General features: G+C 37.4%; 1 protein-coding gene across 4 annotated transcripts in view; it reads right to left on the bottom strand.

Moving 5' to 3' along the window:
- Nucleotides 1-21,850, bottom strand: part of DOCK4 (dedicator of cytokinesis 4) — a 253,451-nt gene that overhangs the window by 62,519 nt on the left and 169,082 nt on the right. For all 4 annotated transcript variants that reach the window (XM_086747731.1, XM_086747749.1, XM_086747741.1 and 1 more), the window contains exons 21-26: nucleotides 19,936-20,017; nucleotides 18,720-18,890; nucleotides 17,067-17,259; nucleotides 8,916-9,043; nucleotides 6,292-6,426; nucleotides 1,874-1,972 (exon numbers count right to left, since the gene is read on the bottom strand). In XM_086747731.1, coding sequence (XP_086603857.1) covers nucleotides 1,874-1,972; nucleotides 6,292-6,426; nucleotides 8,916-9,043; nucleotides 17,067-17,259; nucleotides 18,720-18,890; nucleotides 19,936-20,017 — 808 coding nt within the window. The remainder of the gene's footprint in view (nucleotides 1-1,873; nucleotides 1,973-6,291; nucleotides 6,427-8,915; nucleotides 9,044-17,066; nucleotides 17,260-18,719; nucleotides 18,891-19,935; nucleotides 20,018-21,850) is intronic.

Raw genomic sequence — 21,850 nt, 5'->3', positions numbered from 1 at the left:
GGAAATATCAATAAACAAGCACTTGTTCAAAGCACCGCTCAGATGTATGTCATATAAAAATGTGTAGATATCTTTCCTTCAAAGCCTCCATTTTGCTATACTATGATTAACAAGCTGGAAACAGTCTTTAATAATTTTGGTACAGACTGTTACAAAGAAAAAATAAAGAATAAGAACTGCAAGTATATTTTGACAGAATGAATGACAACCTTTATACCCTTTTTACAAGTACTTGCATGAGTGAATTTTTGTTTGGAGAAGTAGTTTGGTGGGAGTATTTTTTTAATAGTACCACAAATGCTATGTAAACATGTATTTGTGCAAGCACTTGACATAGTCACCTTGAGAATTAGTCCAGAAGAAAGAAGAAATACCTTTTGATACCAGTGCCTAATCTTTCAATATAGATGGTTAATTATAAACAGAGGTATGCAAAGCCAAAAAGCACAGCAGATAGCGATACAAAGGCCTGGGTTACACTCAGGTAAGTCCCTTGGAAACCCCGTATCAGATTTGTAACTTGTAATGTGGCTTAGGAAAGACCTAATCCACTTTGACATCACTGACCAGGGGGCAAAAAGAGGATTAAAAAAATACAGCAGGCTGATGGTAGTTACCACTGAAGCTTAAATCCCAAAGTACATACTAGCCATAAGATTAACCACAGCTACTATTTCAACTTCTTAAAACACCTCACACACACACACACACAAACAAGTCTTCTCACAAATATTTGCACCTTCTGAATCTTCATTACTCATACTGATATAATTTCCTAAGAAGCATATATTAAGGCAGTATGAAATACGAAGGAAGTTACACACTTCGCAAACAAAGCACAAAAATACAGGAGGCAAGATGGTTTAGACAGCCTAAGTCATACGCAGTCACCTCACAATTAACAGCAGTGTCAGCCTCACACACTACCTTCTCATCTTCCCCTCTTGCCTTCAGTTATACATGTTTCAGTGATATGTGATATTTTGAAGTGAAGGAAAAAAAAAATCAATATATTATTTAAGATTCAGAAAAGAAGGAATACTGCATTAATTATGATCAACCTACTGCCACTGAATCACTGGTGAAGCTGTTGCCGATTAGATGAGATCTGAATGGGAATAACAAACTCTGGACTTGAGTTCTTAAGACCTCTATTTTGATAGCTGATGGCACTGACTACAGCTGCTTTCCATATGTCTCTGCATAATAGTAGGATATGTGCATGGGGAGGAATATAAATGCGTCAAATCAAACACCATTCAAGCATTAATTATAGAAATTTTTCATGTTCTAAAAGCAAGAAAGTCTGAATAAACTCAACACTCTATTTCATCAATAGAAACTGAAATCAAGCTTGAAACCTCTAGGAAATATAAAAATCTAAACCTAGGAACACAGACCTCTCAGAACTCAAACAAAAGTGTAAATATTTTCAGTAAAAATGCCTACTTCCACAATACATTCTAAAAATTGCCTAAGGAGAGCACTTATGCTAGGTGAAAACAGATGCTGTAATAGTAGTATAAAAATCATCCACTCTATATAACTCCTAGGCAGTACTCTGGATTCACGACAGAGATAGCTTCTCAGCAGCATTTTCTATCTTCAGGCTCAATATGACCATCTCACTACAAAGAAAAGGCACTCACAAATGGGATGCTCTCTTCAGAACAGCTCTAAACAGGTATCAGGAATTTAAGGAAACTTGAAATTGCACCATGACTAGACTCCCCTTTTCAGGGCAGTACTTAAACGGAGTGCATTTAGATACTGAAGTGTTTCATCAAAGCACAAAAATAACTTAAAGAGAGATAAATGAAAAAGAGAAATACAGAGAGACCTGAAAAAGTGCAAAGACAGTTCTGTTACATACCCTCAGATCTTCCTTTGTGTTGAAGCTATCAAGAAGCTGTTGATAATGTCTATCAGTCATTTGTCGCAAGAGTGACAACAAACAGGAGACAAATTCCCCCTGTTCAGATAAGGTAAGAATAGAAATATTACAAATTATAATGTCTTCTGTAATTGAGCTTAAACTGTCATATTATAAACACTTAAAAATAATTAACAAATGCAAGGGAAATTAATCTACATTTAGGCTTAGACTCCACCTTTTGTGAAAATATGTTAACTTAGCTATGAGCTTCCTTCCCATTTAACTAATCATTTTTCCCCAAATGTAGTTACTTACTTAGCAAAATCTCTCTGAAATAATTTCCAGATGAGCTAAAACCAGTAAAACTTTGATTTGTCATTTGTTTTTAAATAGATTATTTAGACTGCTAAAATTATAACTTCTTAGTCAACTCAGTTTTGAAAGAAATATAGACAAAAATATTTTGCAATGATTCCAGGAAGAAAGATTTTTTTTTTCCTTTAGGGAATTAATAGAGTTAGCTGGGAATGTTTCGAAACATTTTTTTTCGCCACAAAACCAGTATTTGTCAAAAAAGAAAACTCCTTTATAGGACCACTGAACAAACTTTGAAAATGTTTTCATCAGAATTAGGGCAAGACCACTCTCTTCCATAGTGCTTATTCCTGGATTCACACTCCACCGTGGCCCAGACTCCAGAAAAGGGATGCTCTGGGGCGCAGCTGAGGGACTTACTGGACTGCTACACAGATTCCCCGCTAGCCTCTACTGATGCATATTCACCAGGCTGTCCTTCAAACAGGACAGCCTCTCCCTTTCCTGTCCGCTTGCTCACTTTTGAACTGGGAAGAAACACTGAATGGTATCAGTCTTGTCCAACTGCAGAATGGATGGGGACAAGAAAGAGTGAAAGGTCTGGATTGGATCCCAGTGCTTCAAAAGAACAATTCTGAAACCTTACAAGCCCGTTAAAAAGTGGGAAATACACTGTTGGCCTGTATCTACCAGGAAGGAGGAATAAGACTGGGAGAACAGACAGGTATGATAACAGTACTTTAAAATGGTGTCTTTCATTAGTTTGTCAAGTCAAATTTTGGGAAGGTTTTTCCCTGTCTTTCATTAAAAACAGAAAATAAGACCAAAAAAGGAATATGTTTTCACAAAAGCAGCTGTTCTGGATTTCCCTCTGGAAGGCCTAATTCACTTGTGATTATACCTTGTATACCTGGCAGTATGTGAGGTGTTGCTTTCACTGGCAACATGGTGATAAAGCAATAATTAGCTTGCCCATAACAAGATTCTACGCTGAAGTAATGATCCCAAATTAATTACCTCCTTGTAAAACCATTGGATTTTACAGTGAATATAGCATTCTCAAAACAATATCCTAAGGCTACAAACTTTCTTAATCTTCATGCTCTGGGCATAACCATCAAGGTTACAGCTGCTATCCTGTAAACATCAGAAAATTTATTTCCAACCCTATCAGATTCTCTTCAGAAAACAAAAAGACTTTGGTCTTTTATAATTATTTTCTAATATTTTGAATTTTGTTATATCTAGCCTCAACATGATTTTATAGTGCCATTTACTACAATGTAGGTTCATTTAAATAGGCATAATTTTTGGAGACTTTTATTCCAGTTATAAAATCTGAGACCATTCAGATTTGCCTAATTAGCCAAAACTAAGTAGAGTAAATAAATAAAGGTGTAAGCTTACCTGATTGCTAGCCTGAGTGACAAAATTTGAATATGAACCTTTTGAATACTTTCCTTCTTGCTTAAGCATTTTCAGCAGTTCTTTCTAGTCACCTTCCTCCTATGTTCTCACATTTACTTTGACTTACAGTAGTGTATTAAAAATCACAGTCTATTACAGAAAGCTGTACTATTATAGTTGACAGACATTAGCTATAAAAGGGTACCAGCTTTAGCTAATTGTTAACTGACTTCTAAATTTGAGCTTTTAATTCAAATGTAAGCAGCTAAAAAGGTAACTAGTTTTAAAAATAACAATGAACATTCAGTTGCATTTGTTGAACTCAACACAAAAATGTATCTTGCAAGATTTCTGCCAGTGTTAGCTGCAGACTAACTAGTCAGGATACATGTGAATCATGCAGAAAAGCAAACTCCACATAACGACCTTGATAAAAACCATTTAGGATCCAATTCCAGTGTCATAAGTCAAAGTCAAACAGTATATCCAATTCACTCAGGTAGAATCCTGTAGTAATTTTTTGTGTCTTATTTAAGGAGCCCAACTATTAAAATACACGAAGCTCACAATTAAATTGCAATTCATTTAGATTCTGAGGGACTGAACTTCCAAGATCTGAAATCAATAAAGGTTCACTTTAATTGGATTGCTTTCTGCTAACTCTTTACACGCAAATGCATTTTTCTTAAGGAAATCCAAAGGTCTAAATCACTGACATCCTAAAGAAGTTTCACATTCACCTTGCGTTAGGTTCAATGTTTGTAAGTGCAACATCTGTAACACTGACACCCTGAAGAAATGTCTTCTTTGTACTCAGTTTAAAGCATCACATCTATCTTGCAGGTTACCCTCTAACAAGATTCCTCACTGCAAACTGAAAAGGTACCAAAGTACCAAAACTATTTGAGATGAAAGAACCAGTGCAGTCAGAGCAGCACACAGCCCGACACTACCTGATTTTATGCTGCTGCTTTGCACAGAGAAACACTGACATGTGGGCCTAGAATACACTGAGATGGGTTTGGGACCACTTCCACAAGTAAGACTATACCTGATGCAAAAGTATGACGGAATTTTATCCAGTGTGCTGCCATGATACATCTCACAAAGAATATTTTATGATACATGCAGCTCAAAATAACAATAACATACTGGAACAGATTCTGCTGCTGTACTCACATTGAGTACTTTATCATACTCACTCTACAAATAGTTCCAAGAATCTGGCTTCGTGTGTTGCCATAATCCCATATTGCATGATGTTTTACATAAATGTATATAATTGCCTTATGCTGTGCTGTGAGTCACCTCCACATTAAGTATTCTTTGAGATGCCTGTGGTGACAATGACATGGCTTTTCTGATGCATAAAAAGAAAATTTTGCAACTTGAAAGCACTTTCAGAGCCTAATTTTTTGATGGTGTGAAAGAATTAGGCTGTCATAGTGTTTTATGAAAACTTAATCTGCAAGCAAGCGGATATCTCAGAAAAAACCAATAAGCTCAAAGCTTTGCTACACTAACAGTCTAATACTACAACCCTTAGTTCAGCTGAGATTTTCTTGTGATGGCCTGATATGCCACATGGAGTACATTTGTAATTTTGTAATTTAAAGAAAAAAACCCCAAACTCTTAGATGTATAGTCCTGCTGAATCACAGTGATTAAAAGCACAGTGTTATCTTACGACAGAGCTTTGTCGGCTTCATAAAACACTTCGTATAACATTTGTTCTCTGTGGGATGAAGTAAAACAAACAAACAAAACCCCCAACAATACATTTCTTCCACAGCTATTAAATGCTTTTTGAAATGTTTGATCTCAGAGGAAATTCTCGTCTGAAAACGAACCATCTATTCATCAACAAAAACTTACAGTGTAAAAATTGGGCAATTAATTAATTAAGCATATAATGAGATATGCACACAAATTCTCTGCACAAAATGTTACCCCTCATCTCATATTGCAGTTAACAATACTAGAACTGATTTGCCCTTCAAAAGCAAACTGGGAGCCTTGCTGAAAACAAGGCAAAATAACACTTAATTTTGTTCTGTCAAAGCTCATCATCAGCTTTCCTTTAAAAGTCTGCATTTCAGCCTTCCAATTTGCATGAGTCGTTATAGCAGATTGACCAAAATATCATTTGCTAATCTTCCTCTTTGCTTTACTTCATGCGATAGAAATGAAGCTCAAATGCTCAGCCCAGAGATCAACAAATTGTCTTTCAATTAATAAATTTGGATTTGTACAAGTTAGAACCCCAGATCCTGCAGGCATTTTAGAGATGTTTCATCATGTAAAAATGTATGAATTTTAGGAAGTAAAGTATTATTGACTAATACTCTGCCCATTTTCAAGAATCCAAAATTAAAGAGAGTTTCAGAAAGCTATTAAATATGTCAACAAAAGAAACATAATGAAATAAATATTGACCTGAAACGATTTCAAAAGAAATTTTATCCTTTGGGGTTCTTTTGTCCCAATTTATAAATAAATTTTATGAGAAGAAAAAAAAACACCATTTCCACTGAAAAAATCAATAAAATGCAAGAAAAGTTATCTTTGTTCTCCTAATTCTGTTTTATATACAAAATCTTAACACTGTGAATTACAATATAAAAACAATACTGTTACAAATCTAGCAGTCCAGCCAGTGACAGCTGTGAGCTATTTCACAATAAGAAACTTACAGTCACATCTTGAAACTGGAGGCGCATAGCAGAGCCTGATGGTTGTGGTCGGCTGGTGATCTCTAGTATGGTCCTTAACAGAGTATCTAGGAGGCTGTTTACAATCACATCAATTTCTTCCAGGACAGATTTCTCCTTAAATAATAAATAAAATATTTAAGACTTTAAAATAGAAAGACGACCACAGGCAGATCTCCTTTGATGTTGTTTTAGGAACAAACAACAGTTTTACTATGAATGTTACATTTGAGAAACAAGGACTATTCTCTAATTAAGATATTGTTTAATTCTATTAATTTTTTCTAATAGTGTTCAACTAATTATATTGTACTGAAATACAAAGGACAGTTACAAGGATGACTTTGAATATGTAAGTGTTCATCAAATTAGCATAGCTCTATTTTAAATTAACGTTTAGAAGAAAACACTAAATAATATACTAAATAATATAATAATATACGAGCAAGATTTTTATAGGTAATGCCCATATATTTTCTGGGGAAATTGCCAAGAGGCTCAAATTCCAAAAAGTAGAATTCTGTTTTCACACTTTGAAACTAACACCAGAAACAAGCAGATGGTGCTCAGCCTTCAAGACCTGCTTCAACAGTAAGGACCAGCTACATTGCTTCCCATCAACTGAGTAGCACAAACAAATTAGTCATTTATGTAAGCCTACAACTGCTTGTACGCAACATCAATACAAAGCAACCAAAATGTTGACCGCCCAAAGAGACCATGAATACCTTAATTACATGCATGAAAACACTTGATGGAGTCAAGCTGTAGTTACCTTTCCTTTTTAGTTCAGATGGAAATACGTTTTCCCTGCTTCTACAACATTTTCTGTCTCCACTGCAGCAGACAACACCATCCTAATCTGAGCAATTTTATTCACGATTTAAGATGACATTTCTTCACAGAAAGAAACACTTCATAATCAAATGCACACAATAAAATTAAAACTCAGCTGACAAACAGATCGATCAACTTTGCTGACACTGTGGGGTAGGAGTGTTTTTTTGGGTTTTTTTTTTTTTTTTTTTCCCTTCCTCCATACCAAAAGCATATGATTTGTAACAAAACTCAAAATTTCTGTTTGGATTCAAGATGAGTCTAGCATCATGGCCATGTTCATAGAATCATAGAATGGTTAGGGTTGGAAGGGACCTTCAAAGGCCATAGTCCAACCCCCCTACCAGGAGCAGGGACATCTCCAACCAGATCAAGTTGCTCAGAGCCCAGTCCAGCCTGGCCTTGAATGTTTCCAGGGATGAGGCATCTACCACCTCTCTGGACAACCTGTTCCAGCGATTCACCACCCTCACTGTAAAAAAAATTCTTCCTTATGGCTAATCTAAATCTACCTCCTTCTATTTTAAAACCATTATCCCTTGTCTTTGTGCTCCCTGTGATTTCATCTAGTATCAAACAACTGTTAACTTTGCTAATTATGAAGGCAGACAGTATATAGTGTATTTAGGAACCATATAAACCATGAGGACTCATGTACAAACTACTATTAGAATCGCGAATAACCTTACTTTTCAAAGCTGCCTAACTGCAAATTCACTTGTTCCCTCAATCTCTAAATTATCTTCATTACCATGGAAAGAATGAAGTCTGAACTGATCCATAAAAATCATATCAAAGCCACCAAGTTGTTAATACTGTTAATGATTCAAAGACTACTAAAAATAGTAGCTGCATATCCTGAATATTGGAGAGTTTTATGTGGACACACACTTGTTATTGTGTACACCTCTGGCTTGTTGACTCCAAAAGAAAGATCTCCTGAAATTAAGACCAGACATGTAAGCTTTTCTCCCAATTCAAAATTACATCTATGCTTTACCATCTCTCACTTTGTGTTGTGATGAGGTATTATACTAATTCAGAAGCAGCTGCAATGAAAATGTTGTTACAGTGCCAAAGGTGCAAGCTGCATCAAATCATATCACTGATGGAGCAACTTTAATTGGTGACAGTAGTACGAAATGAAGAAACACATAAGACAGATCTCACTAATGTGTTACAATATAATGTATGCTGGCCTTGATATATATGTACTGCACTAACTACAAGCAATGTTGGTTTTTGTTTGGTTTTTTTTTTAATTATCTTGTATCCCTTTGCCTGTCAGAACTTATTATCATCTTCATATTGCAATACACCTATCTAAGCTAGCTCTCATACACACCTTTCACAGATGAATTTGTAAACACAAACATTAGAAACTGGCCACAAAGTTTATCAACTAACAACACCAAATGCAATCTCCCTTGCAATACACATATCAATCTATTTACCTACAGCACCCCTGTGTCCCCCATGACTAAACAGTGCACAATAGAAAATGCCTCTAAAAGGAAGTGGACATTTCTTTCTGTGCAACATAACACTCAGAGAGTCAAAGCTTGGCAGAACACTATGCGCTACAGTTAAAATATTCTTGCACGGGAAGCAAAGGCTCATGAGAAATCAAAATGACACACTTATGCAGAATCATCACACGGAGAACGCTTTAAAATGGTCTCGGTCAAGGTCCAATTTGTGTTATTAAATATCATTGAGCCATATAAAGAAGTTCAACACCTTGTGGACGTCACATGGTGTTTACTTACTGAGCTGTTCTTCTTGATGAGGCAAAATATGTTGCTAAGGATACGTGCACACATTATAAGGTCCTTCTGCTCTTGCAAATGCATGTGGAGATGATGTAAAACTACCGGAAGAAGAATATATCGAGAATCTGGAAAAGATGAAAAAAATTATGAGTAGGAGCTTCTTACAGAATAATTTAATTTTAATACAGCCACAAAATGTGTCTTCAGTCCAAAACAGTATTTCTGATAAGAAGCAGCTTTTACTTGCTTTAACCAACACTTCTGATAAGCAGAGGCTTTTACTTCATAATCATAATATCCTAAAGCAAATATCTGAAGTATAAACAATATGTCAAAAGTCAGTATGTTGTATCATAGACAGAGAAAAACACCACTGTGTGGAATATACTATGTATAACAGAAAATTCTAAGTATTTATTGAACTGTCATGCAAAAAAAAACCAAACCAAACTTAGCACAGTAATACTTGTTTTCATAATGATGTGAAATTATGCTTTAGCATTGCCTGCCATGTGACAGGATCCCTTTGCAAGCCAACGTCACAAGAGACTTCATCTTAAATTTATGTTATTCTACAAATGAGTTCTACTTTACAGACTAGCAGTACTTTCAGACTTCTTTCAGGATTTTTAGTTTTCCAGATTCCTCACTCCTACTGAGTATGAGCAATTTAGACTACTGGTGTCTACATAAAATGATCTGCCTTTCCTCTACTTCATTTTCTAAGCACAGTTCCGGTACTATTTTCAGTCCTGAATTCTATGCAAGAACTTCATCAACACGCTACTCTTTCTTGCTTCTTTTTCTTATAATTAAAGACAATGTTAAATGGAAGAGCCCTATTACTTACACTTCTGGTAACACATTAAACACTTATTTTCAACTTGCTGAACGGAATGGGCGTTATCTGTTTTCATTTTGTTGTTGGTTTTAGATCTTTTCCATAATTGAGAAATTATGTTCTCATAGAAATGTACTTTAATCATTTCCTCTATTAGAATTTTAATGATGATTATATACTATATTATCCAAATATATTAATCTACTCTGTTCCTTTGTTCATTAATGTAGTTACTTCCTAAAAACTGAGTTTAGCTGCAAAATTACTCCTTTAAAATCATTTTGCCAACCAGGAACTGTTCATGGATTAGTCTTTATACAAAAACTTCCCCCGCCACCACCAATATTGCTGTGTTTGTTTCAGAAGGGATAAAAAGATAGATATATTCTGAAATTTTATTTGTTGAATGCTTCTTTCAGTCACTGAAACACAGCACTAATCTTGTTTTTCTCTATTATTTCCTTGTTTTCATTGTCTACTTATCTGTATAACACAAGACAAATCATATAGACAAGTTGATTTGTACACACTATTTAAATATGTTTTTGCTTTTGAAAAATAGATGTTTCATGCTTATTCAGGTCTTCCGCTACATCTTCCTACTAAAGAAAAACAAAGAAAGACTGCATGGCAATAGGCAAAAGGCCAGCAATGAATCTAAAACCAGTGGTACTGAAACCCAAAATGGGGAAACAAACAGCCTCTATCCAGCAACTTCTTACTTCTGGAAGTGCCTCAGTTGGTTTTTATCAGGACTGGCCTGAGAGTTTGTATCTGCCTGTAGAACTGCAGCTGAGCAGCAATGTCTCAACGAAACAAAAAAAAAAAAAGCATTTTCTTTTTTGTCTACCTAAAAACAGAAGCACAAAGTGTTGCCCCAGGTAGTCTGAGATGCCAGGTGCGCAGAGCTGCCAGTGACGTATCCACTGCAAGATCTATAAGGTCAAAAGGAAAGCAGGCAGGAGGTTGGCTAATGCACAGATTTGTGGTTAGGAAAGTGCCAGCTTCTGATCCCCACTGCTAAATTTGTTTATTGATCACTGATAGGTGAAAAAGGAGCTAATGCCTGCAGCTGAAGCAACAAAGAAAGACTCTCCATTCCTATAAAAAATACCTCTAGGTTACAGGGGATGGCTCCTTTTCACTGCTTTCCATTAGGCCTTATACCTACTGAATTCTTGACTATCAGGTAATTAATCTCCAAGAGAAGAGATGAAGGGTTCACTGGGTAAACCAGCCTGTGGCTCTGTGGCTGGGGTACTCTCCTGGCAGGCAGGTCAGAGGAAGCTGAATGCAGGGTGACAGAGCACAGAACCTGGTCTTCTATTCCCAGGCAAATGCTCAAATCTCCACTCCACTCCACAACTGTGTCACAGCAGTTATAGTAGCTCTTTCACACACTACTGGTGTGAGCCTTATCCTTGGGGCCATAGGTCCTCTGAGGACAGCAGGTCCTCTCTTGCTGCTACAACTCAAACCCCTCAGCCCAGAAGGTGAAAACAGGGGCAGCCCTGTGCCAAGGTGTTTCTTTCTCACACAGGATTTGAACCTTTTCTGAGATGCTCACTACTCAGTACACTGCTTACATGTACACACAGCATTATGAACTCAATTTTGAAGACCAGAGAATCTATGTGTAGCAACAGTCGAGTTGTTAGTGTTTTATATATATACAAATAGCCAACTTTTACATACCACACGGCCTGAGGCATCTCAGTCAAAACTGAGCATTGTCATTCTGCAATTTCAAACATCCCATTTTTGCAAAAGCTCCATAAAACGATCAGGAACTTTGCTCTACCAAGATCAAACAGATTAGCAAAAAGCATCTTACAATGACTTACATCTATACATGGGAGGGAACAGTGCCAGTTACTGAATTAACCACAATATATAATGCAGCTTTAGATATATTCCTCCTAAGTCCATAATCTAAATACCTGTCTGTCTTGACCTGTTTAGATGGAGAGATGTAGTGGTATTACAGAAGAGGAGAGCTGGCATATTCACCTCTGAGCAAAACCAAGGACTATATGAGAAAGTTCGGAGAAGAATGTAGTGTAGAGCATTTGTCTTGGGTTACTCTTTTTCTTAAAAATTGTCAGCTGCAATGTCAGCCACTGTATATAGAAAAATTAATGAGCACACAGAATGGTGCAATAATAAGAACTCAGCCATCAGTCATTGTCCTAATTTTTCTTCTCTACAGGAAGCCAAATTAGCTGACTGTTTAAAATTCTAATACTTGTCCTTTACAAATATTATACAGAAAGTGAGGGAAAAAATCATGACACGGAGCTTCTCAAGTACATGCCTGGAATAATTAGAAAGAGCTGTTACTCTGGGCAATCCTTGTGATTTTTCTAAGCTACATTAACATCTCCTATTTAATCCACAGCACAACTTTCCCCTTTGCTTTTCAGTTAGTGGTAAAGCACCTGCACAGATGTACAAAACTTTATTTATTCTAGTGTGTTTCAAAGATTAATTTCAGAAAGATGATATTCATGTCAATGACTATATCTGAACAGATGGTCAAAAATTCAGTCTGCTTGGAAAGAGAATTAGTGTAATCGAACATTTTAAATAAATAAACAGCATTCTTCTTGAACAGTGAGAAGCAAAGCAGTTGCTCTCATTTTTGATAGTTTTACTTGGACCTATTCAATTTACATCATCTTGTTTAGAAGAACCACTGGACTTGAGGGTGCCAGGAGAAGAAAATGATTAAGCCAAACAGTTATCACTGCAATTCCAAAACCAAATATATATGCCTGCTCTGTAACTGCATTGACATGTCAGTCTTCTCAGAACACTCAGTTTCAAAACTTTTATGAGGAACCATTTTTAGCTGAAAGAAAAAAAATGCCTGTAGCGCAAAAGTAAAACACAGGTATGGCTGAGATCCTCCCTTAGGCTAAAAAAGAGACACAGATGTGAAGCATCACGCTTTTGTAAAATATTTCCTGCTCTCTACTCTAGAGGCACTAACAAAGGCTGAATTTTTGTATGCAATATACACACATCCAACCCCACCAGGTGTGTATAGAAGCACACATACACAAACAACTCCAAATAATAATGTATTGCTGTGGAAGACAACTTAAGAAATACTAATTAACCTGAAAAATATCCCAGAGTACTTGAAAACAGTCATATGGATTAATGTGTAAAGCATTTATTTTTGAAAAAAATGGCCTCTTTTTTTTTTAAATCTGTGTTAATATGTAAAGTTTAATGCACTTTAATAAAATTTAATTCAGAATTTGTATCAACAATTTCAATAATTATTAGCTTTATGCCTTTTAATAGAAATCAATTAGCTTGCAGTGAAGGCCGGGTTGGATGAGGCTCTGAGCAACCTGATCTAGTGGGGGATGTCCCCGCTCCTTGCAGGGGGGTTGGACTAGATGACAATTAAAGCTCCATTCCAACCCAAACCATTCTATGATTCTATGATTACTGAGGTATCTTAAAGAGAAGTTTTGAGTCTTTTAAAAAAATGATGGAATGAGAGGGAAATCATAGAATGGTTAGGGTTGGAAGGGACCTTCAAAGGTCATCTAGCCCAACCCCCCTGCAAGGAGCAGGGACGTCCCTGACTAGATCAGGTTGCTCAAAATGAAAGCAAATAGCTAATTATCACTTTTCTAATCTTTAATAGTAGGTTTCAGTGTAAAATAAGGAAAACAATAAAAAACAGGTAAGGAATAAGTTATATAATAAATTATATATAAAATAAATATATAAAACATAACATATGAAATAAATAAAATGAACATATGAAGATGTCTTTAAAACATCAACTCAGGATTTTTCCTAGCTTCATTATATATATATATAAAATATAAAAAAAACAGAATCATAGAATAGTTTGAGTTGGAAGGGACCTTTAAAGGTCACCTAGTCCAACCCCCCTGCAAGGAGCAGGGACATCTCCAACCAGATCAGGTTGCTCAGAGCCCCGTCTAACCTGGCCTTGAACGTTTCCAGGGATGGGGCATCCACCACCTCTCTGGGCAACCTGTTCCAGTGTTCCACCACCCTCAGTGTAAAAATTTTTTTCCTGATGTCCAGACTGAATCTACTTCCTTCTATTTTAAAACTAGTGCCCCTTGTCCTTTCACAACAGGTCCTGCTGAAGAGTTTCTCCCCATCTTTCACATAAACCCCCTTGAGGTACTGGAAGGCCGCTATATATCCCTGGAGCCTTCTCTTCTCCAGGCTGAACAGTCCCAACTCTCTCAGCCTGTCCTTACAGGATATCATATATGATATCTGTAGTGTAAATGGTCAGAAAATTATACTCCTCCTATATTTGTTTTGAACAGATTGCCTCACTAAAAGGAAAAGTCCTATGCAGCTACTCTTGCACAGAGGTGCAAATCCTCATATTTTCAGAAGACAAAGTTCCTCGTCTTTTTAGAAGATTCTCCACGTGGTAAAGAGCTGCACCACAGATTACAACTCGGCTAAGATACAGGGTTTATCAATATAAGGTTTCCTTTTATTAGGACTTTACCTACTAATGTAATCTCTTTTCTGGTAATTGACCTGTTTGATTGGTGGTGATTCCAACTATTACCCAAAGCAAGCTATAATAATAATTAATGCAAAAAAGACAACAAAGAAGAGCACTAGAATACTGATGTATCAGAAGTGTCAAAGGTACAAAATCTTCTGGGTACAGGCATATCTAGGTCATCAGTTTGGCTGTTCTACAAGTATCAACAGGGATGCATCCAAAGAGTTACACCCAAAATATCAAGAGACTGGAAAAAAGGCCAAGAGGAAAATAAATATTGCTAGTCTTTAATCAGCAGGAAAATGGTCATGTATTTCTTTAGAGACCCAATGAAGTGTACTGCAAAGATGCAGGAGTAAATATGTAAAAAAAGAAGTAAAGTAAGGCCTTAACACCCACTAACTTTTCACAGGAGCTAGGCAGATAACTGCTGTTGACATCTCTTAACATCTCTGTAGTTGTTACCTATTGGAAGAGCTGAAGTTTAAAATCACTGAAATAAAAAAAGCTTCTAAGCAAGTTATACCAAAGCCTCAATACAGAGCTATTTCAGACATCCTATCCACACAATATATAACCTGCATTCTCTAGAGAGGCAGGCAGAGATCAGATGCATCAAATACATCTGAAATTGTACTAAACATCTGCGCTTAGGCACCTTAAATCAACCCCTGCATATCTGATGTTTCTGTTTTCAACAATACACCAAATATATCTCCCAATTTTAGCAAAAACATTGCTTGAACGTCAGTTGATTTCTGCAGCAGTTGGAGCTAATGTGTTAGTTGTTTGGGCTCTTGCAGCACAAAATGCGTAAAACTCCCATCCTAAACTACTCTCTCTTTTTTCCAAGCAAGCTCCAGATAACAGAAAATGTTATCTAAGAAGTGTCCTCCTAATTTTCAGACATTTGAATAAATGTCTGAATTTCCCGTGTTCCATCTAGTTCCAATCTGTAAGCTAGCACTGCCGCTTGCACCATTCATCATCTTCATCTGGGAGACAGAAATCAATTATTTTCACAGCAGCAAGCCTCAACGTTACATTAGGATGTACAGTTTACTCTGCATATTAACATAGTCTAGTGCAACATTTATTTTCCCAAGAGGTTTTAAAAAGGACTTGCTTCTAGGGATTGACTGATGGAAAGTCTACTTACTTTTTTGTATTTTAAAGAGCTAAAACATTAAGGGCAAAGAGACCAAGATGCTGATCTCTACAACATCCTTCAACTTAACAATGACTGAAATTATACTGTATAACTGTTTGCCTGAGTTTCCTATCATGGACACTGGGAGCTTATATTACTGCCTGATGTCTTTCACATCAGTTTCCCTGTGGTCTGGGAAATTTGTATTCCATCGGTGTATAACTCGCACTCCATGTAAAATGTGACATGTTATTTTCATTGCTTTTATAGCCAAACTAACTCATATGACTTCTTAATAATTAAATTGGATGTGAATAAAAAGCTAACACTTCTGCAAAAGGAAGTAAACAAAAAAAATTTCATAGGGCTGAAAGTAGACTTACAGTTCCAAGAAAGTCCCCAAGAGTCTCTTACATGGTGTTAAATAACTCTCTTTAATTACATTCATTCATTTGGATCTTCTGGTTAGGCTGACCTAACGAAAATAATGGAAGGAAAATGGAAATGATGCTACCTAGTCCCTAAGTAGTTTGGAAAATGAAAAATGTAAGTTAGAGCATCCTTAAGATTGCTCCATGAATACGTCATCATCTACCCAGAGCACCAAAGGTCTGATCAATCAGCTGTAGGCAGAGCTAACTGTTCTGGAAGGAATCACCAGACACTCACAAGGGAAAGGGTAAGCTGTTTTTGCAACCAGAATGAAGCAAAGTAGCCAGGATCCAATATTTAACCATTTATTTGAGCTCATACTTTTAAAGTACAATCACTAAAGACATTTTAAAAAAAAAAGAAGTTCTAAGATCTCTTCCTTTATTTTGCACATCTCTAAATATTTATGTATATCCTGGTGTTTTTTGCAGAACCTTAGTCACTGTAATGTGTTTGTCTTGAATGCCTCTAGATAGTAAAAGTTACTGCTTCTACTGAACTCCATCAGCTAATATCCAAACAGCTCTCAAGACGGCTTTTAGTGAGCAAATTAACACTTATTAGAAGTCTAAGTCTCTTCTAATTCCTTAATTTCTAAATTATTTTAATCTCAAATTTAATATTCGGTCACTTCTATGGGTTTCACTTACAACAGAAAAAAATGTCAGGCTGGCCACCACACAGCAGTTTTTTCTCCCGTATATCAAATAACTATGCCATTACATACTTTATACACTGCGTATCACTTGCATTTCTGTATCCTTTTAATGCTACTTTAAGAAATGGAGGATTGAAAGTGCTGAACTAGCAAGAGTTACACAAATAAGACTTAATGGATAAGTGACAATCTGTTTGCTGAACTGTCCCCAAAGGAGAAGAAAAAAAACCAAAATCAATTTAGTAAAGCTTTTTCCTTTATAATTACTTAGAAAGTTTAAGACAAGCTTCCTTCACAAACATATTGCCAGCAGTATATCAAAATAAAACTATATTTTAAGAGTCTTTGCCTCTAAAAACCAAACCACTAAATTTAACCAACTACATTCTTGTAAATGAATGGCATGTACAGAGCAGCACTTCAAGAATTGTTCATTAGGAAGCACTACGCTGAGCAACACCATTCCCTTCAGCACCTGCTGGCCCATGTACCAAGCAGACAATTTGAGTTCCTTATCGGCAGGCAGCCCAGGGTAACCTTACCTGGGTTAGTGTACAGGTGACTCTCTACAGTTTTCCCAATACTCTGCAGTTTAACAGCTTGAAGGGACTCATCCCCATGCATGACTGTTGGCAAGCTGCCCAGAGCATCGTGAACCAAATTTGCCACTTCTCTTACATCAAAGAGCTTCAAAAGTTCAGAGTACACCGACGGGAATGAGCTGAGAAACACAGCCTAGGGGAAAAGCGCAAACACGGACAGTCAGATACTGCAGTATAGTTTTGACATTTGTAGAATTTAAATAACTACAGAAATTTAGGTAACTGTAGAAAAATGCCACATTTTACATTTCAAGGGTAGTCAGTAGCTTTAAAAATGGTCATATTTTCAGAAGAAATATCCTCACATTCACTCACAGGCTTATAATTGCGACTACTTTCCTTTAAGTATTATCTGTTCTTTTCTCCCAGGACAAAGTGAAAGTAAAAAGTTCAACTTAGAACAAAAATATTCATACTTTACAGATTCTTCACAATATATGTGTGAAAGGAAATTTTTAAAAGGATAACAGAAGCCAGCTGATACCAGAACAAAGAGACTTGAGTGGAGTTGGTTTGTTTGCTTTGCTTGAAGGTAAGTAATGTAACAGCTTCCATATCTTCCATTTTTCAAATAATTAACTTGGTTTTTTTGGAGTGAGATAGCACTGGCAGTCTTGGTTCACTTCAACAATACTAAAATAGGGCTAGAAATTCATTGGTGAAAATAATGAATATATAAACAAAACACTGGAAAAGAAAGGAGGGCAACGCCAGAGAAAGGAAGCTAGAACTGATGTTCCCTTCTTCCTCTCCAAATCCTGCTGATTGAGAAAAGCTACTCATACCTCAGACTTCCTTCGCACTGCTGTCAGAACAGATGACATACAAGGTTAAAGATACTGAAGAAGAATTCCAATATGGTTGTTTATGTAATTTTGCTATTACCTTTTCACTCCACCTGCTTATATGATATGAGACAGAAGAATCACCTCTCTTCTTTGTTCTCTCTGATTTGCCATTTTCCTAGAAGAACAGTCTTCTACAGACCTTAAATTAGTTATTCTTAAGAGGTCTTAAACACCTTTGGTTACAGAAACAGGGGAAGAGGACAGTCTATCTATGAGCTGTAGAAATTGCTAAGTCTATGGAATTTAATGTAGAGAGCTGTCTCCTGTGTGTTTTGCTTCTGCGCGTTAGCACTAGTTAATTTTAGTAGTCTCAAAATAAAGATACCAGCTGAGTATTACAACATAGAGTTCAGCAAGACTTAAGTTTTCTGCAAAGCATGAAAACTCTGATAGTCTTTCATATGGCTCAAAATCTTCAGTTCAAATGTGGTTAAACTAAGCTGTAAAATGCCCAAACTAGAAATTATTTCACTTGTATCCAGCAATATAACTATTATAATTATAATATACTTATAATTCAAAATTAAATAGTAGATTTAGAATTATCTTTGTCAAGCACATTTAGAAGCTGCTGGTATGAAAATTTCAGAGTATAGGACAAAAGATTTGAGGATGAGCTGAAAATGCCATTTTGCTCTAGCAAAAATACATTTTGTATTTCCTGGGAATATAGGTAAGGACACGCATACATTTTCTATACTGGATGTGGAAATTGGCAATATGCAAGGCATGCTTGAAAACTTACTTGTAGTTGGGATAAAGCGCTAGCTCCTTTGCTCTCTTGGGAAAGGAAGAAGCGTACTGACATAAGAAGTTCTTGAATACAGCAGCGAAATTCCTCCTCATTTTGTCCACCAGTGGCAATGGAGAATAACCTTCGAGACTGAACTATATATTTAAAGATATATTCCTGTGCCTACAAATGTCAAAATCAGAAATAACTAAAAAATGAACAAGCTCATTTTCAAACAGACCACATGCAATGATTATATCATTCAAATAATGACAAGGGTCTGAAACAGGATACCATGTTACTTAATATTAGCAAATCTTTTTCTTGAAACCGTAACAACATTTCAAAGGCACATTTTCAGAAATGTTCTTCTCTTGCCTTTCATAATCTCTACAAACCAGAGAACACTTGGGTTTTTAACAAAGGAAAAACTACAAAAATCTCAACACTGCCTCTCTACCATTCCTTGAATGTCTTTGGCTACAAAAACATGTACTGCATAAATGTACAAGGTCAATACAAGAAATAGGATCAAACTTTTGAGTTGTTCTTAGAATTTCTCTGCCTGTTAAAAGTTGTTTTCCTGTCAACTGTTAGACAGATAATAATTTTTTAAAGCGCTTAAATTAAGTCGCAAAACAGTTGGACTGAAAATTAAAAATATAGCCCTTTCTTATCAGCAAGACAGCAGCATAGAGAAGCACAAAAGGGTACCACATTGATATTTTCTTTCCAGACTAGCATCTCTCCCAAATAGGATTACTGTGTTGTACAATCCAGTCTGACTCCACACTGTGCTTTGCTGACAGTACAGAACAGGACAACCAGAACCACCAAAATCACCATTTTCAGTAGAATTCCCCGGTGTCAGCCTTGATCCATTAAGTCAGCATGCATGTCTGCCGTTTAGATTTAGTCATGCAACTGACATTAACACTACCAATGCCACCTACATTTGATTTCTTAGATCTAAGTCCTATTCATGTATATCCTCATTCAGTATAGAACATAGAGCTCCACTCTAGTAGTGGGAAACTTCATTGATCAACTTACTGATAAAAGAGAATGATGAATAAACTGACTGCACTGAAAGAGTCTGTAGCCCCCTAAAATAAGTACCACCATTCCACCATTTATACATACTATACTTAATTTCTTAAGTTAAACCTGTTGGTACTGTATGAATACATCCTTCAAATATGTAATTGCCTTCGAAGATTTTTATTACCTTTAGTACTTCCTGTATGTGCTCATGCAGCTCCACTTCGGTGACTCGATCAATATGCCACTTTAGTACTTTTATAAGATCCCTAGAAAACCACATCATGAAGTGTTATAAAATAGAAGTGAGAGAAGGGTTAACTTTGCATTTAAAATGCAAACCAGTATCTGTCATATGAGAAAAAAAAAACATGACTAGATTTTGCTAATCACTATAGGCCCAATATTACATTTACTTTTCAAGTGGAGACCGGTCACGAGTGGAGTCCCTCAGGGGTCCATGTTGGGCCCAGCCCTGTTCAACATCTTTGTTGGCAACGTGGACAGTGGGATAGAGTGCACCCTCAGCAAGTTTGCTGATGACACCAAGCTGTGTGGTGCCGTCGACACACGGGAAGGGAGGGATGCCATCCAGAGGGACCTTGACAGGCTGGAGAGGTGGGCCCGTGCCAACCTCATGAAGTTCAACCAGGCCAAGTGCAAGGTCCTGCACCTGGGTCATGGCAATCCCAGGCACAAATACAGGCTGGGCGAAGAATGGATTGAGAGCAGCCCTGAGGAGAAGGACTTGGGAGTGCTGGTGGATGAGAAGCTTAACATGAGCAGGCAATGCGCCCTTGCAGCCCAGAAGGCCAACCGCATCCTGGGCTGCATCAAGAGGAGCATGGCCAGCAGGTCGAGGGAGGTGATTCTCCCCCTTTACTCTGCCCTGGTGAGACCCCACCTGGAGTACTGTGTCCAGTTCTGGAGCCCCCAACACAAGAAGGACATGGATCAGTTGGAGAAGGTCCAGAGGAGGGCCACAAAGATGATAAGAGGGCTGGAGCACCTCTCCTATGAGGACAGGCTGAGAGAGTTGGGGCTGTTCAGCCTGGAGAAGAGGAGGCTCCAGGGAGACCTGATAGCGGTCTTCCAGTACCTCAAGGGGGCCTACAAGAAAGATGGGGAGAGACTGTTCAGTAGGGCCTGTTGTGATAGGACGAGGGGTAATGGTTTTAAAATAGAGGGGGGTAGATTCAGATTAGAAATTAGGAAAAAATTTTTTACGATGCGGGTTATAGAACACTGGCACAGGTTGCCCAGAGAGGTGGTGGATGCCCCATCCCTGGAAACATTCAAGGCCAGGCTGGATGAGGCTCTGAGCAACCTGATCTAGTGGGGGATGTCCCTGCTCCTTGCAGGGGGGTTGGAATAGATAACCTTTGAAGGTCCCTTCCAACCCTAACCATTCTATGATACTATAATTCTATGATTTTGCCAAAAGCCAGCTAGTAGATCTCTAACAAACAGGAAATAATATCAGCAGTAGATATGCAGTAGAATGATTTTGACAAGGATACACGAGCTCAGTTGTGAAAGCCAGAAGAGTCCCTGCCAGCATGGACTATCCCTGCTATTTTATGCAGCAGTTTGCAATGCTATTAAATTGCATTGGTTTTAGTGGAAGTCTAGTGTGTTAGTTTTGTTTAGTGGTGGGGGGGCTACAGTGGCAGCTTCTGTAAGAAGCTGCTAGAAGTTTCCCCTTTATCCGGTGGATTCCACCAGGCCTAGTGTGGACCCACTGCTGGCCAGGGCCGAGCCAATTGGTAGCAGAATGTTCCCCGATAATGCCTCTGCGATAACGTATTTAAGAAGGGGAAAAAAAAAAAAAAAAAAAAAAAAAAAGATGATGATGTGAAGCTGTTGAAGCTGGGGCAGAAAGGGGGAGGTGTGAGTGAGCCATGTGGGCCTTGCAGGCCTCACCCTCTGGCCTCCCGCTGGGCAGCTGTCTGGGCCCAACTTGGCCCAGCTCAGCCTCAAGAAGTGGAGAGGAGATGAGATGTGAAGAGAACCTGAGAGGCAACTGCCTGAGCCGATTGTGAAGAATTTCTTGTGAGAGGAATGGCTGCAGACGCCAAGGTCAGTTCAGAAGGAGGGGGAGG

The sequence above is a fragment of the Chlamydotis macqueenii genome, chromosome 1, assembly GCF_036417535.1.
Source record: "Chlamydotis macqueenii isolate bChlMac1 chromosome 1, bChlMac1.mat, whole genome shotgun sequence".
NCBI lineage: Eukaryota > Metazoa > Chordata > Aves > Otidiformes > Otididae > Chlamydotis > Chlamydotis macqueenii.
The sequence above is the reverse complement of the archived record's forward strand: the minus strand, read 5'-3'. Positions and strand labels throughout refer to the sequence as shown.